This window comes from Ailuropoda melanoleuca, chromosome 8, assembly GCF_002007445.2.
Source record: "Ailuropoda melanoleuca isolate Jingjing chromosome 8, ASM200744v2, whole genome shotgun sequence".
NCBI classification, from domain to species: Eukaryota; Metazoa; Chordata; class Mammalia; order Carnivora; family Ursidae; genus Ailuropoda; species Ailuropoda melanoleuca.
The window spans coordinates 20,878,599-20,895,354 of record NC_048225.1 but is presented as its reverse complement, the minus strand read 5'-3'; the positions used below and the strand labels follow the sequence as shown (position 1 = coordinate 20,895,354).

The 16,756-nt window shown below is 43.0% G+C and overlaps 1 protein-coding gene across 1 annotated transcript; it reads left to right on the top strand.

Annotated features, from left to right (window-relative positions):
- Window positions 1–3,186: 3,186 nt before the first annotated feature.
- Window positions 3,187–5,807, top strand: PATE2 (prostate and testis expressed 2). Its single transcript, XM_011233872.3, has 4 exons — window positions 3,187–3,238; window positions 3,400–3,423; window positions 3,860–3,988; window positions 4,294–5,807. Exons 1-4 carry the CDS (start codon window positions 3,187–3,189, stop codon window positions 4,428–4,430), a joined length of 342 nt encoding a protein of 113 aa, XP_011232174.2. The 3' UTR covers window positions 4,431–5,807.
- The last annotated feature ends 10,949 nt before the right edge of the window (window positions 5,808–16,756 follow it).

Genomic DNA, 16,756 nt, shown 5'->3' with positions numbered 1-16,756 from the left:
TCCTAGTTCTTATGTTCCATAGATGAGAGAAATCATATGATAATTGTCTTTCTCTGCTTGACTTATTTCACTTAGCATTATCTCCTCCAGTGCCGTCCATGTTGCAGCAAATGTTGAGTAATCATTCTTTCTGACGGCTGAGTAATATTCCATTGTATATATGGACCACATCTTCTTAATCCAGTCATCTGTTGAAGGGCATCTCGGCTCCTTCCACGATTTAGCTATTGTGGACAATGCTGCTATGAACATTGGGGTGCATATGGCCCTTCTCTTTACTACGTCTGTATCTTTAGGGTAAATACCTAGTAGTGCAATTGCTGGATCATAGGGTAGCTCTATTTTTAACTTTTTAAGGGACCTCCACACTGTTTTCCAGAGTGGCTGTACCAACTTGCATTCCCACCAACAATGTAGGAGGGATCCCCTTTCTCCACATCCTCTCCAACAATTGTTGTTTCTTGCCTTGTCTATCTTTGCCATTCTAACTGGCGTAAGGTGGTATCTCAGTGTGGTTTTGANACGTAAGGTGGTATCTCAATGTGGTTTTGATTTGAATTTCCCTGATGGCTAGGGATTTCTTTGTATAATAGGAAGAGTTAGCCCTCAGTCTGCGTTATGAGTTGCAAATATTTTGTAACTGATTGTTTATTTGTTATTTGGACTTTGCTTACAAGTTAGCGGTTGGTTCCCCACCCCACCTCTGGCTCCAGAAGTTTTTTTTTAAATGTAGCCAAACATATATAGTTTTTTAATGGTTGTATATTTTGAGCCATGTATTGAAAGGCACTCCCCCCAAGACAATAAAAACTGTGGGAGCTGTAAGAATGGACCCAATTCTCACCCAGTCTCAGTGTGTCAGAACTCGACTTGTTCCTAGCTGCTCACTTACCCAAGGCAAATTAGACAGCTAGTTCTGAATCTGACTTTCTGTCTTCAAAGTCCATTCTAGAAGAGATGGTTACTAACTTCCCATCTTTTCGAACACCCAAACCCAAATGTCAGCCTTGTTCAAAGTTAACCCTTGACAGGATGCTCCTGGTACCTCCCTCACCACCAGGCTCTTGCCCCTCGAATGCCAGAACCACAGCTATAGCCACTACCCTATGCCTTGCCTAGCCAGATGTCCTTTCCTGTATATGACTCCTTATGATGGAAATTTCTGACACCTACCCTAGCAAAAGGGCCCATGCCGCTTCTGAAATTGTAAGCCCTGCACAGGGAGTCAGTGCTTGATAGTTTCCAGGGCCTTAACAAATATAAGCTTCTTTTTTTTTTCTTTTACAAACTTTAATATAATCCTAATACTGATCCTATGAGAGATGACAATTATTCTCAACGTCAGTAACTCACCCAAAGTCACATTGTTGGCAAAAAGCAGAGTTGGGATTCGAGTCTATATGTGTCACAAACTTAAGTTTGGGATTAAGGGAGGTGTCCCATAATTCAGTATTGGTGCAGGGGAGTGGGTACTTTCATATCTTTCCCAACTCTAGGAAAAATGGCTCTTTTCACTGACATCTTGCAATTGCACAGTAGTGAGCAAGAAATTTCATCCTACAGCAAGTAGTCTCAGCAGCAAGACCACTGCAATGTCCCCCTGAGCCCCTCCCTCCACCCTAATGCCATCAGGTCCACCAAGCTGTGTCCCTCTGTGTGTGAGTTTCTGGCTCACTCATGTCTCTGCAGCCACATGGCCCACTCTCTTCACAGTGTGACAGGCTGTTTGACATCTCTTGACATTTTTGTCCCTTTGGGTGCCTGTTCCTACTCACTTTTTCCAGCTAACACATTGCTAGCCCTCCAAGTCCTGCTCAACACCCCTTCTTCATGGGAACCTTCCCTGGTCAGGCAGTCAAATTTGAATGTCCCTCATCTAGGTGTACGTAGTCAACTGTGCTTGATGTCCTTGTGATCTCTATAACTAGACTTTAACCTCTGTGAGGCCACTGATTCATGTCCTGGTTGCTTGGCATTGCCTCTTCCTGTGATATTGGCATTTGGTATATGCTTAGAAATTATTTAGTTAGAATATCAATCAATTAGTTGGTAACACCTGAGGGCAAACTAGACAAATTTTACCTTTCCTCATCTTTTTCCTCAAGTTTCCCTTTATCCACCACAAAGGGGTACTCCAATGCTCCCCCACACATGCCGACTACACCTGGAGTCTGGGCTTACCAGTGCCTCAGTCTCCGTGAGACGAGGACAAATCTGAAATTATTCTGTGGAGAGTGACCAGGTTAGTGAAGAGAGATAAAAAAACTAGATGTCCAAATCCTGTCTTGAAATACCTGAAAGGTTAAAATGTAGGAGAGAAATTTGATTCTACTTGCAAAGCACAAGGCTTAGAAATTATATACATGTATATGATATAGTAAAGTATGGTATATATTATATTCTAGATTATAATAGATTATGATGTATATAATAATATATAAAATAACATGATAAATACAATAATATATAATATAAAATATAACAATATTATATGTTATATATTATAATATATTCTATATAGTTCTATATTATAGATTATATAATTTTACCACTGATCTTATCATTCAGGAGAATTTTTAAATAGATGCGTTGCAGGGGCAGATGGGCGTCTGGGTGGCTCAGTTGGTTAAGTATCTGCCTTCGGGGGCGCCTGGGTGGCACAGCGGTTGAGCGTCTGCCTTCAGCTCAGGGCGTGATCCCGGCGTTATGGGATCGAGCCCCACATCAGGCTCCTCCGCTATGAGCCTGCTTCTTCCTCTCCCACTCCCCCTGCTTGTGTTCCCTCTTCTCACTGGCTGTCTCTATCTCTGTCGAATAAATAAATAAAATCTTTAAAAAAAAAAAAAAGTATCTGCCTTCGGCTTAGGTCATGATCTCAGGGTCGTGGGATCTAGCCCACATCAGGCTTGCTGCTCAGCAAAGAGTCTGCTTCTCCCTTTCCCTCTGCTCCTCCCCCCTGCTCGTGCTCTCTCTCTCTCAAATAAATAAATAAATAATCTTTAAAAAACATAGATGCCTTAGGGGTAGTGAGACTTCAGTTGGTGGCTTAGTTCTGGGAACACTGAGGTACTGTCTGCCCCTGAAATTTTATGATTTTATGATTTGGATGAATAGCCCAGGGACAGATCAGTGGTGGACATCAACCAGCACTTTCCACAGAAAACTGTACATGACAAAAGTTCCAGGATGTTGGTGGTGTTTCTGCTGGGCATAGTCTTTCTGGTCTGCTCAAGTAAGGGTAAGTCCTGCAGGTAGAGGGAGAGCTGGTTGTTGATTAAGAGATGGGCTGGGAAAGGGGAAATTTCCACAGTTGGTTCTTCAGGAGATGTGTGTTTCCTAATCTTGGCAGATGTGTCTGAGATTTTGACAAAGAAGACTTTTCTTTTTTTTTCCCCCCAGGTGAATTGAAGGAACATCTGAGAGGTATAACCATGGCTAGTCTACAGTCCTTGGTAAAAAGGTCATTTGTGACATGTTGAAGAGAAAACCTCCCAATCTTCAGAGAGGGCTATAATCCATTCTTACTCTACACTCCTAGGATTTTATCTCCTCGCAGACTAATTTAGTCCATTTTTTGGAGTAAGGAAGCTAAAATCTCTTTCTTTACCATTACTGGATGAAATCGTCAGGTTAAATAATGGGTCCATAGATAAACTTCATAGCAACTCTGATCTTTTGAGATCATATCCAACAATTGATTCATGTCTATGTAAGTTATTGTTGACAAGATTATCAAAGGGGTCAATGGCCAAAGAAAGATTAGGAACCACTGGGCAATAGTAAATTGCTGTAGAGAAACCCACAGGCCTGGAGAATCTTCAGACTACATCCTTTAAACACCTCTTTCTGTGTCTGGCAGAGACTACAAAGGCGTGCTATAAATGTAACAAATACCATCTCGGGTTGTGCTATGATGTCATGAGGACCTGCACCCTAAAGCACCAACAGTCCTGTGCTGTTGAGAACCTGTACTTTCTTACGAGGAAAGGTGATGTGGGGTAGAGCGTGACCTGTGTGTGAGTGAGTGGCTGGGTAAAGATGGGGCGGGCCTGTAGCGGGGATGACAAAGATGGACTTTTCCTCCAGACAGAATTGAGTAAAGGAAAGGTCGATATTTCTTATCAGTTGTGGAAATACAGTCCATTCTCTGGTCAATCCTGAATAGCCTCAGCCTTGTAGCTCATTTGGGGTTAGCAAAAGGTCAGTGAAGCTCTGAGGAGAGATTGTTCCTTGGAACATGATAGCAGGAAATGGACTCATTACACTTGTGTTCTCTCTCTTTCCTCTCCTCAGGGCGGAGTATGTATTACTATTCCAAACTGTCATGTATGACCAATTGCGAGGACATCAACTTCTTGAGTTTTGAAAAAAGAACGGAGCTCATATGTTGCAAACATAGTAACTATTGCAACCTCCCTGAGGGAGTCTAGTTCTGCATCTTTCTTATATTGGCTCATTCTTCAACTCACCATCCCCTTTATCTCTTCCCCCAAACCTGTACTTTGATCTCTTCTTCCAACCAACGGTAGAGAGTGAGAAAGCCAGCTGGTGAAAGGCACAAGGAGAGAGAGTGGAGGGTAGCTGAGTCTCATTAATGGTGGAAGACTAGACAACACAGAAGTTTTGCAAATCCCTGTTGCTCACACCTGGCAGTTTTGATTTCCTTATGATGGAAATAGGGTTGCCACAAATAGGGTTGGGTTTGGAACTGGTTCTTTATTATCTCCTATATGGTAATGCAAAGAATTGGGTCAAAATAGTCCCAAACTTGCACTGACAACTCTGTGACCATGCTTTATGCTCATCTATATCCACTTCTCTGGTTGGAGTTGAGATTCTCTTTGGATTAACGCTGACATCTCCTGGTGCTCTCCTTTTACCCGTGGGTTATGGAGATAAAAGAGGAATAACTCTGGCTTCCCAGTTTGTTGGCAACATGAGCCATATCTTTCTTTGGTAGAACTCTTGGAGGAGGGGAATCTCAGGCAGAAAGAAAACTGGACAGGCATAGGAATGAGGCATCAAGGAAAATTGTAGGGAACTTTCAGTCTGTGGAAACTAAGATTTGAGAGACCATTTGGTGTGGCTGAAATTGGCTTGAATTACCAGGGCCCTGCTGGCCAGCCAGCAGCAGATTGAACTAGGTGGTTTAATTGGGAATGGAAACCTTGTTCAAGGATGACCAGCACTCCTTATAAGAATGAAGGGGGGGGGGAATGAAGGGGAAAATGTAAATAATAAAGCAGATGGCATGGTAGTTGAAGATAATAGAATGAACAGAGATGCCATGGGTAGTATTGTAGTTAGAAAGTGTCCTGTGTAAGATGAAGTTATGAGTAAACAGAGGGTGTAAGAGAGCAGAAGTTAGTACTGGTGGGAAGAGAAGCCAGCACACACTGAGTGAAATAAATAGGCAGAGAGAAATGGAGTAGGACTGATGGTGGAGTGTGGCCAAGGTGGTGAAGCTTCCTTGGGTACAGAATAACTCTGCCATTTCTCTCCTTATGAGGCACACTGAAGTTCTTGGTCCTGGATTTCCATGAGCTTTTCCCTCCCTCATTAGACCACATAAAAATTTTAACAATAAACCAACCACTCCTCTACTTGATTAGTTTGGTGCTCTCTGTCTGTGTCTGAGAGTCTGAGAATGTGATCCTTTCTGAGGAATTCTCATTTGGGATTTTACGGGGCCAGGATGAAGAAAGACATGAAGATAACCTTTTGAAAATGGACAAGCAGATTGGAAAAGCCAATGTAACATAGATATTTTGAGTTACGGAAACAAAATATTCCTAGTTGTGTATGGATTCATTCACCCATTGAATCTTTGGGGATGGGAGACATCAGTCTAGGGGAAAAAAGAGAGAGAGATCATTGTTTTGCATTGGGTCTCAAAACAGACTTTAAAAGTATTTGTGAATCATTGTTTAGACAGCTGGGCTTTGTTGAACAACAAAAAGGTTCTAGTTATAAAATCTTTCCTCAGTGTTCAAGAGCAAATGTTGGCATTCTCAGCATCGGAGCATTGAATTTTTTTTTTTTTATGTAGTGAATTATTTTCATTTGGTTCGGGTGCCCTGCCCAAATCCTCCTAACTGATCAGTGCTTCTGCCGTCCAGCTGCATCGAGTGTTGGCTCATGGCAACTCATAGCTATTTACTGCTCTGCAGATTTGCACTCTACCCAATGGGAGCTGCCTTGCCCAAATGCTAAGCTCCCAACGTGAGCACAGACCTCAGCCAATAAATGACTCCTTGCATCAAGATGGGACTAGGTCTGTGGCACATTTTGTGTTCCAGAGCTTTTCCATGAGGTTTGACCAAAGCCCGTCTCCAGCTGCGACCATGTTCTTGTTAACATTTTCTCCCTGACCTCTTTTGCTTCCGTCCCCGCCCCCCCAAACTGTAAGCTGAGGAGACCATATGTTTTCCACCATCGCTAGGAATGGAGAGAATGGAGGAATGGAGAATCTTTCTTACTGGGATTCCTTACCACATAGATAAAAGTGCTATAAGGTTGGAGATTATCTTCTGGCTTACCCCATCTTGGGATTTTCTTCTTAGTTCCTTTTTCCAACTTGAACAAATGAACACAATAAGACCTAGGTGAAAATTTCTTTATCCACATGATACCATCCCCAAGTATCACTCCTCTGATATCCACATGCTCTTCTTTCATATCTATACATAATGATCAGGAGAATTTTCTTCATATATCTTTCAAAAGGTGGTACTTTGAGTACTAATCTAAGTGTTAACTTGGAGGTGACTGGTAAATAATTCGTACAACCTTACACATTAGACCAAAATAAATTTCACATGTATTAAAAGATTTAAACATAATAAACAAAAAACCTGACTTTTTTAAAAAAGATTTTTATTTATTTATTCGACAGAGATAGAGACAGACAGCAAGAGAGGGAACACAAGCAGGGGGAGTGGGAGAGGAAGAAGCAAATTCATAGCGGAGGAGCCTGATGTGGGGCTCGATCCCATAATGCTGGGATCACGCCCTGAGCCGAAGGCAGACACTTAACCGCTGTGCCACTCAGGCGCCCCAAAACCTGACTTTTTAATACCACTGTGACTATTATCGTTTGACCTCAGAGTGTGCTAGACACATGTGAAGTACTTTTCATGTATGATCTCATTTAATCTTCACAACTCCCTATGGAGTAGCAATTATTGTCAGACAATTTAGTAAAGGAGAAACCTGAAGAACAGATTGGTTTCCCGGAAGCTAACTGGATAACTTTTTTTTTTTAAGATTATTTATTTATTTGACAGAGAGATAGCCAGTGAGAGAGGGAACACAAGCAGGGGGAGTGGGAGAGAGAGAAGCAGGCTTCCCACTGAGCAGGGAGCCCGATGCGGGGCTTGATCCCAGGACCCCGGGATCACGCCTGAGCCAAAGGCAGACGCTTAACGACTGAGCCACCCAGGCGCCCCGCTAACTGGATAACTTGACAAGTATGGGCAAGTCTAGTAATTTGGCAAGTGTCGCATGGTTTTCCAGTTATTATTGCTGAATAAAAATATTATTGTACTGACTGGTACTATGGTCACAGTTCAGAAAGTAAAATGGGGATAGCTTGTCTCTTACGCCACGATGTCTGGGACCTCAAGTGGGAAGACTCAGAGTCTAGAGGTGATTCAAGAACTAGAGACTGGAATCATATGGAGGTGTCTTCACTCACACATCTTTGCAATTGATGCTGGTATGAGTTGTGATGTCACCGGGGGCTGGTGGGCAGAATACCTCCATATGGACCTTCATGTTTCTTGGGCCTCCTCACAGCATGGAGCCTCCAGACTTCTTGAACAGAAGCTTAGGGTTCTAAAGGCAAGTGTGTGTGTTCTAACAAAGTGGAAATTGCATCACATTTATTGGCTAGCTTGGGAAATCATGCATTACTACTTCTGATACATTGAGTTGGTTAAAAGTGAGTCACAAGCCTGGCCAAGTTCCACTTTTTGATTGGAGAGTAGCAAAGGTGTAGAAAAGCTTGTGGTGTGGGAGAAGTTGTTGCAGCCATCTGTGGAAAACACAGTTTGTTACAACCAGTTAATGGCACAGCTGGCATTGGATCCAATATCTACACAATCCCAAGGCGCTCTCTTATTCTAAGCTCACTATTATGTTAAAAATATTTATAAATATTCATATAATCTAGTGACAGAGGAAGCTTTTCTAATCATAACATCAATGACAAAACAGGACAAGTTTGACAGATTTGACCACATACAAAAGTGTGTGTGTGTGTGTACACGCACATACATCAAAGGGCCAGTCAGGAACAACTGGCAACACCAAGAGCCCATAATTCCTTAAACTGATGTGGTAAAGCTTTAGCAATCATTTATATATGTGAGTCACTATATATATATATATATATATATATATATATGGAATGGATAAATATAAATGGAATATTATTCAGCCATCAAAAAGAATGAAACCTTGCCATTTGCAACAACACAGATGGACCCAAAGGGTATTATGCTAAGTGAAGTAAGTCAGACAGAGAAAGACAAATACCACGTGATCTCACATATATGTGGAATCTAAAATCAAAACAAAGAAAAAACACAAAAACAACAAAACAAGCTCATAGATGCAGAGAACAAGAAAACAGGTTGGTGGTTGCCAGAAGTGAAGGGTAGGGGATGGATAAAATGGGTGAAGGGAATCAAAAGCTATGAACTTCCAGCTACAAAATAAGTAAGTCATGGAGATCTAATGTACAGCATGGTGATTGTAGTTAATGATACTGCTTTGCATATTTGAAAGTTGCTAAGAAAGTAGATCTTAAAGGTTCTCATTACAAGAAAAATTTGTGTGTGGTGGTGGATATTAACTAGACTTATTGTGGTGATCATTTCTCAATATATACAAATATCAAATCATGATGTCTTACACCTAAAACTAATATAATATAATTTTGTATGTCAATTATACCTCAATTAAAAACAAATCACAAGGGGCACCTGGGTTAAGCGTCTGCCTTCGGCTCAGGGCATAATCCCGGCATTCTGGGATCGAGACCCACATCAGGCTCCTCTGCTAGGAGCCTGCTTCTTCCTCTCCCACTCCCCCTGCTTGTGTTCCCTCTCTTGCTGGTTGTCTCTATCTCTGTCAAATAAATAAATAAAATCTTTTAAAAAAAACAAATCACAAGAAAATAATTTTAATTTGGGGGAAGATTGAGACAAGATAAAAAAAAATACACGTGAGGAAACAAACTTCAGGGTAATATTGGAAACAAAAGTCAAAGAGTAGGAACAATCAGGGGCGCCTGGGTGGCTCAGTCATTAAGCGTCTACCTTCAGCTCAGGGCGTGATCCCAGTGTCCTGGGATCGAGCCCTGCATCGGGCTCCCTGCTCTGCTGGGGGAGCCTGCTTCTTCCTCTCCCACTCCCCCTGCTTGTGTTCCCTCTCTCACTGGCTGCCTCTCTGTCAAATAAATAAATAAAATCTTTAAAAAAAATAAGTAGGAACAATCAGGATTGCCTAAATCAAATATGATACATCCTTATACTGAAATACCATGCATCCTTAGAGTGATATAATATCAATACAAATTTATTGATTCGAAAACATGTTAGAATATGTTCAGTAAAAAAAAAGTTTTAAAAATAGTCTAGTTTGATCCCATTTTCATTTAAAATGTATTCTGTATCTACCTCTCTCTCTCAGTCAACTTTTTTATTCATCAAATTTTAATCATAAAAAATTGTACATTTTTAATGTATTGACTGATTTTAAGCATTGAGTGATACACTTTTCTGGCATAAGTTTATTTTCTTTTCCTATGGAAGTAAAGTCGTGGAGAAAGTTTCAGAGAATCAATATGAAAAGACCTTGCAACAACCCAGATGTTGGAATTAACAGACAAGGAATTTAAAATTCCTATTATAAATATTCTCAAAAACTTACAGCAAAAGAGAGACATGAACGAACAGTAGGGAATCCCAACAGAGGGGTGAAAAATACAATAAGGAACCATTTGACCGAAAATCTCCTATAATAATAATATGATAGATACTTTACATTTTTGTCCTTCTTTCTTTTTTCTTTTCTTTTCTTTTTTTAATGGGCCCTGTGCCCCCTGCTCACACCAATTCTAGAGGGGATAAAAACAGGAGGGCGGCAGGTGCAGGAAGAAGCAACGTGCCTGGGAGCTGACTGATCTGAACACACAGGCGGGCTCCGCGGGAGCCCTCCCAGGGTTCTGACACTTCAGGGCCGTCCGTGTGTGTCTTGCCCCCCAAAATTAGAAGCTTGGTTTTTATTTTTAAAATTAAATAAAGGATGTAAATAATTTAAATAGGATGAAACTATATTATTCAGTGAATCAGAGACATCAAAGTAGAAGATTGTTTAGCTCTCTTTCCAGTTATGATACTGCTGGCAATCTGCTAGGCTTGGTAAAAACAGATAATAAAATCATCACTCATGTCTCATGCATAGCAAACGTACCGGTGAAAGACCAGTCAATAATACAAAACCCTCGAACTACCAAAATGTTTCCTCAGTTCCATTTATCATTGTACAGGTATGTATAAAGCAAGTCACACCAGCTGCAGCGTCGTTTTCATGGCTCCAAGAGCCAGATAATAATTAAAAATATTTTGAGCACTTTCCAAGAGCTTAGCAATGTGCATACATCTCATCTCAACCCTCTAAAACACTTAGATAGATGTTTTCATCATCTTTATTACCCAGATGTAGAAACTGAGTCTTACAGATATTGACGTTTTCTTTCTTTTTCTTTTTAAAGTGTATCCTGGCTCACTGAGCATAATAAAAAAAAAAAGATTTTATTTATTTATTTGAGAGAGAGAGAGAAAGTGAGAGAGAACACGAGTGGAAGGGAGGTGCAGAGGGAGAGGGAGAAGCAGACTCCTCACGGAGCAGAGAGCCTGACGTGGGACTTGATCCCACGACCCCGGGATCATGACCTGAGCTGAAAGCAGATACTTAACCAACTGAGCCACCCAGGCACCCCAAGTTTTATGGCAAATTCTCTTTGCCAAACTCTAGTCAGTGGTGTGGACATTAAACAAGATAGAGGCAAATACCAAACTTGACTCTTTGTAGTATTTGACTCTTTGTAATAGACAATTTTAAAAACAATAATTTCATTGTTCTAGATTTTACAAGTCAGTCTCATCTCCATATATTGAATAATAAAGATACTTATAACCAACCCTACCTATGTTAGTAAGTTATGGAATTGGATTTTAGTGAGAGGTTAAGAGGAAATTACTAGAGAAACAAACTGATCTATTCCAAGTATTTATGAGGATTCTTTCCAAAAAATACTTACTGAGCACTTGAATAAAACCAAGCACTAGAACTCACTGGAACTCAGAGTTACATGCTTACTGAAAGATAATCCGGTTTAGTTACCTACCTCTGCAACCTACTTCATATTTTTACAGATCTATTATTTAAAACTTCATGTTTATATTGAATATCTCACCTTTTCATCAGTGAAGCTATTCAGTTAACTGGCAAGCAAAATGTTATTCTTTCTTCCTCCTTTCAAAAGCTTGTCCTAAGAAGCACTTCCAGAATGGTAGAGTAAGAACCACCAACAGCATCCTTCTCCATAAAAACAAAGAGAACACTAGCAAAAATGGCCAAAATCAACTTGTTTCAAACTCTGGATATTAACCATAGGCTTGCAACACTCTGAGAAGTTTATTTTAGAAAGACTGACTTTTGGTAAAAATGGTGAGCTTTGTGGCTTTTTTTTAAAGCTTTTATTTACATTCCAGTTAGTTAATATACAGTGTTAATGTTAATTTCAGGTGTACAATACAGTGATTCAACATTTCCATACATCACCTGGCGCTCATCACAAGTGCCCTCCTTCATCCCCATCACCTATTTCTCCCATCCCCCTCCCCGTCCCCCCACCCACCTACCCTCTGGTCACCGTCACATTGTTTTCTATAGTTAAGAGCCTGTTTCTTGGTTTCTCTCTCTCTCTTTTCCCCCCTTTTGCTCATTTGTTTCTTAAATTCCCCATACGAGTGAAATCATTTGGCATTTGTCTCTCCTGACTGACTTATTTATGAAGCATAGTACTCTCTTGCTCCATCCACATTGCTCCAAATAGCAAGATTTCATTCTTTTTTATGACTAATATTCCACTATATGTATGTATACATATATGTATGTATATATATGCCACATCTTCTTTATCCATTCCTCAGTTGATGGACACTTGGGCTGTTTCCACATCTTGGCTATTGTAGATAATGCTGCTATAAACATCGAGGTCCATGGATCCCTTTGAATTAGTATTTTTGTATTCTTTGGGTAAATACCTAGTAGTGCAATTGCTGGATCACAGGGCAGTTCTATTTTTAACATTTGAGGACCCTCCATACTGTTTTCCATAGTGGCTGCACCAGCTTGCATTCCCACCAACAGTGCACGAGGGTTCCCCTCTCTCTGCATCCTCACCAACACCTGTTGTTTCTTGTATGTGGATTTTAGCCATTCTGACAGGGGTGATGTGATAGCTCATTGTAGTTTTGATCTGTGTTTCCCTGATGATGCGTGATGTTGAACATCTTTTCATGTGTCTGCTGGCCATCTGTATGTCTTCTTTGGAAAAATGTCTATTCATGTTTTCTGCCCATTTTTAAAGTGGATTATTCATTTTTCAGGTGTTAAGTTTTATAAGTTCTTTATACAGTTTGGATACTAAGCCTTTATCAGATGTCATTTGCAGATATCTTCTCCCTTTCAGTAGGTTGCCTTGTAGTTTTGTTGATTGCTTCCTCCGGATTAGGTGGTAGCATCTTCTCTTCCCTCCCTTTGTGACTGAAGCTCTCTCCTACTCTCTTGCTGAGGTCCTGGATCCCGTCACTAACTGTAGTATGCATGAGGGAGTTTTTGACCTTCCTATCTAACAGAGGGTGATGTGTGAGTTCACGTGATCCAGGGCTTTCCAGAAATAATTGAGTCATTGATAAAGTTCCCATAGTGGTGTATTAAAGCTTGGAAAATTTTTCCTGAGCCACACATGCACAGAATATAGATTGTCTCCCTAAATCCTGATACTCCTGGTAGGCTACCCCCTTCCCTTTCCTCCCAACTACTTCCTCTTCCCCTCCCCCAGCAACCTAGAGAAGATGACCTATTCCCAGAAGTTTGGAACATCTAGAAGGGCTCCTGTAGGTGGCCGGCAAAGCACCGAGAGTTGGTGACTCTACGAATGAAGCAGAGACACAAAGAGAACCTCTCTAGTCATTTAATGTGAGCTTTTTAAGATCTCTGTGTGTTCTCTGGGTGTTTCCCCAGGCTGTGGCCATTCAGAATTATAGTGTAGGGACCAGTCTTGTCCAGGCTCAATATCAGGGCTCAGTGAACATCTGTGTTATTTACCCACCAAGGAAAATCAGAGCCTGCCCTGAATTTGAGTCTCCACCTTCAAAGTCTTTCTGGAAGAAACAGTTCTTGCACCCACTTCAACACACAAGCCAAATCTTAGCCTTAGTGGCAGTTAACCTTTATCAGGACACTCCTGCAGCTGCCCTCACTGTTTGGTTGTTCCTCACCCACACCAGCCGGGAACCTGCAGGCCTGAGCCTGCTATTCTATGAACAGGTGACCTTCTCAAGACTGGCTCCTGCTGGTTGAAGTTTCTGACATCTAACCTGACTAAGAGGTCTGGTCTACTATGGAAAGCCAGAAATACGAAGTGTTTCGTGTTCTTAGTTCTTATCTCAGCCCTATCATGGAGCTTTCTATACTGGTAGCCCTGCTGAGCGCATACCTGGCTCACTCATAGCCTGGGAAAATAGAGAAAATGGATCCCACATTGTCACGTTTGGGATGTCAGCCTCCATTCTTCCCAGTGCACGTTCAGAGCAAATTCAAATGAAGTTAAAGTGGATGTTCTCACTCTCCTGGACCTCACACTTGGGTATTCATTTGTAGACAAGAACATGCAGAAGTGACAGCTAGGGGGCAGTATAACTTCCAGCCCTTCTTCTCCCGCCTGACTTGTCAAAGCCCAGCAGCCTGTAGAAAGAAGCACATCCACTGTGACCACAGTCCTGGAAATCGGCCGAGACTGCTGTTTGGCCGAGAACAGGTGGGAACCTCCCACCCTGTACTCATCACTCCAAAATGTGGTGGGCAACAACCGTACAAGGGGCTGGAAGGTAGTAGGCTGGGGCAGTGGAACAGGGCTTCAGGGAAAGGCCTCAGGGCAAAGCCCTCTCTGCCTTGGAGCCTGCTGACTCCATCTAAGAAATGCCTCAGGAAAGGGGCTCACGCAGAAAGCTTTAGGAGGGGTCCCAGTGAAGAAGTCCACTGTTACTCCTGGCCTCCCCACAGTCGATCCCCTGTCAACTATGTGGTGAGTTAAGGTCTTAAGCAGCACCTGTGGTAGGAGCTGAACCAACGAGAAGGGGTGACCCAGAATCCATGTCTGACCCTGAATTCCTGTTCCTTACTTCTGTCACCGGTCGGACATGAGCCCTGAACTGACAGCTGAGAGGACACGGATCAGGATCTCCCTTTGCCTTGACGCTCTGCTGAAATTTCAGTTCAGTCCTGTCTCTTAGGCATAAAAGAAAGACATGGGGCTCTGTGGCTTCTATGCCCAACTCATTAACCCGTTTGGGAAGATGGTACCTTCCAGGCTGCCCACAGCTAGAAAGTCTGGAGGACAGTTAAAGGAGGGAAGTGGGGCTAGGTCAGGGGGCTAATTTGGGTTGAGTATGGGGGAGGGGGCAAGGGTTTCTGGGGTGAGACCCAGGCCTGCAGGGCAGTGTTGTGGGGTGGGTCCAGACGCTAGGGGGAGCATGGGTCTGAGGCAGGCCTAGGGGAACTGCAGGCCAGGAGAGCTAGTCCTCCAGACCCCATGTCCCCTGAGGGCCTGGGAGTGAGGCAGGTTTGCCACCATGTGCAGAAAAAACGGTCATGGAGAAGAAATGGGACTGGACATCCATCACACACTTCTTGCCTGTGTGGGAGCTCGGAGGGAGCCCTGTAATACAGCAAGTCTCCGTCTTCTCACGGCCTCACCTGGAACCAGATGATCCCACTTCATGTGGGCTCCCTGCAGAGCAGGGCCAGGGTAAGTGCTTGTTGGAGGTTGGCAGAACTGATGGAAGAGGGTATTGCTGAATGCACGGACTATCTATGGGTTCAGGGTGGTGGGGGCGGAGGTGGGGTCTGTTTTTATTTTCTTTTCCCTGCATTCCCTGCCCTTTCACTGTCCTCCTGCAGGGGCAAGGTGAGCCCAAGCTTGGGCTGGCTACAGAGGAACCAAATGTGGCCTCAAGTTCATTACCTTCTCCTCCGTGTGCAGACATAGGGCGTGGGTACAGGGAGAGCCCCTGGGCATGGGAAGGAGCAGGACAGCATGTCCTCCAACCTCCCATGGAGGAAGGGGCAGCAGGGTGGAAAGGCTTTGAATGGGGGCCAGAGGAGGGGAGAAGGTGCAGACTCTCAGCCCCACGAAGGGGGAAGGGCTGGGAACCTGCTTCCAGGGCCTCAGATACAGACGGGGGAGGAAAGAATGGCTACAGAGCACACCCTCTCTATCTGTGGGAAGGAGAGGTGGCCGCAGGCGTCCAAGGTCTGTCTGGGGCCCACACTAAGATCCTCAGATGAGAGGTGTTGAAGGGCTAAACAGCTGACCGAAGCTTCTGGCTGAGTCAGGAAGGCAGAGTCGGGTGTTAACCTTTGTAAAGGGATTTACCAGGGGACCAGCTCCTGAACCTCCCGCCATCTCTGGGCCTCACCTACTAGGAGGGGAAGACAGGTCCGGTGATAAAGGCGCACTTTCCACAATAACAAATCACAACTTCGTACATACCGTGTGAACGATGATGGTTGTTATGAACGCAGACTTGTGGTATATGCACAGAAGTATTCTTGTTTGGAGGCACGGCCCACGCTCTGAGTTGTTCTCAGATTTGGAAGCACAAAGGGAGCTTTATGTACTTCTTAGGAGTTTGGTGTGTTTGCACAATTTCTGTTACGTCTACTCCCAGTAGAATGTTGTTCAAAGTTGCCTGGATGAACACAGGAGAGAGACACGTTGCACGAAGTTGGAATTCGCTGCAGATTTTAATCCCTGGTTGCCCAGATCATGGTGCAAGAGCATCTTCCCAGGCAGAACGTGGGGTCCTTTGCTTCCAAGCATAAGCTTGGTTCTCCCGACTCAGACCCTCAGGACTTCTATCCATGGATTGGTGCCTGTGTCTCACATGTTCCAAATGCAAAACTCACGAATGTGGTCCCTGTGGGAATTACTTCCCAGACCGTAGCTCATAAGTCTTACAAATCTCAGCAAGGGTTGTGGAACACCCTAGTTTTAGTGAGACTTAGTTTGTGAATGTTGTCTCCGCCAGGCAGAGAGAGATTCTTTTTTTATTTTATTTTTTTAATGGAGACAGATTTTTTTCTTACCTGTTCTCCCTTCCCTCTCCCCACTGTCATCTCCAGCCCTGGGAACCCTTCTCCAGATTGTAAAGAGAAGGAAAGAGCATGGGAGAGAGGAAAGATAATGGCCCACCCAATCAAACAGATATGCACCTTATTCCCTGGGGGAAAACAGTNCAATCAAACAGATATGCACCTTATTCCCTGGGGGAAAACAGTTCCTTTCTAGGTGCCCATAGACTTCAACTGGAAGATGAGGCCAATTATTTCTAACCTATGTGGTTGTTCAGAGAATTCAAAGGTATCAAGTGCTCTACATGCCCAAAGATCCTTTGAC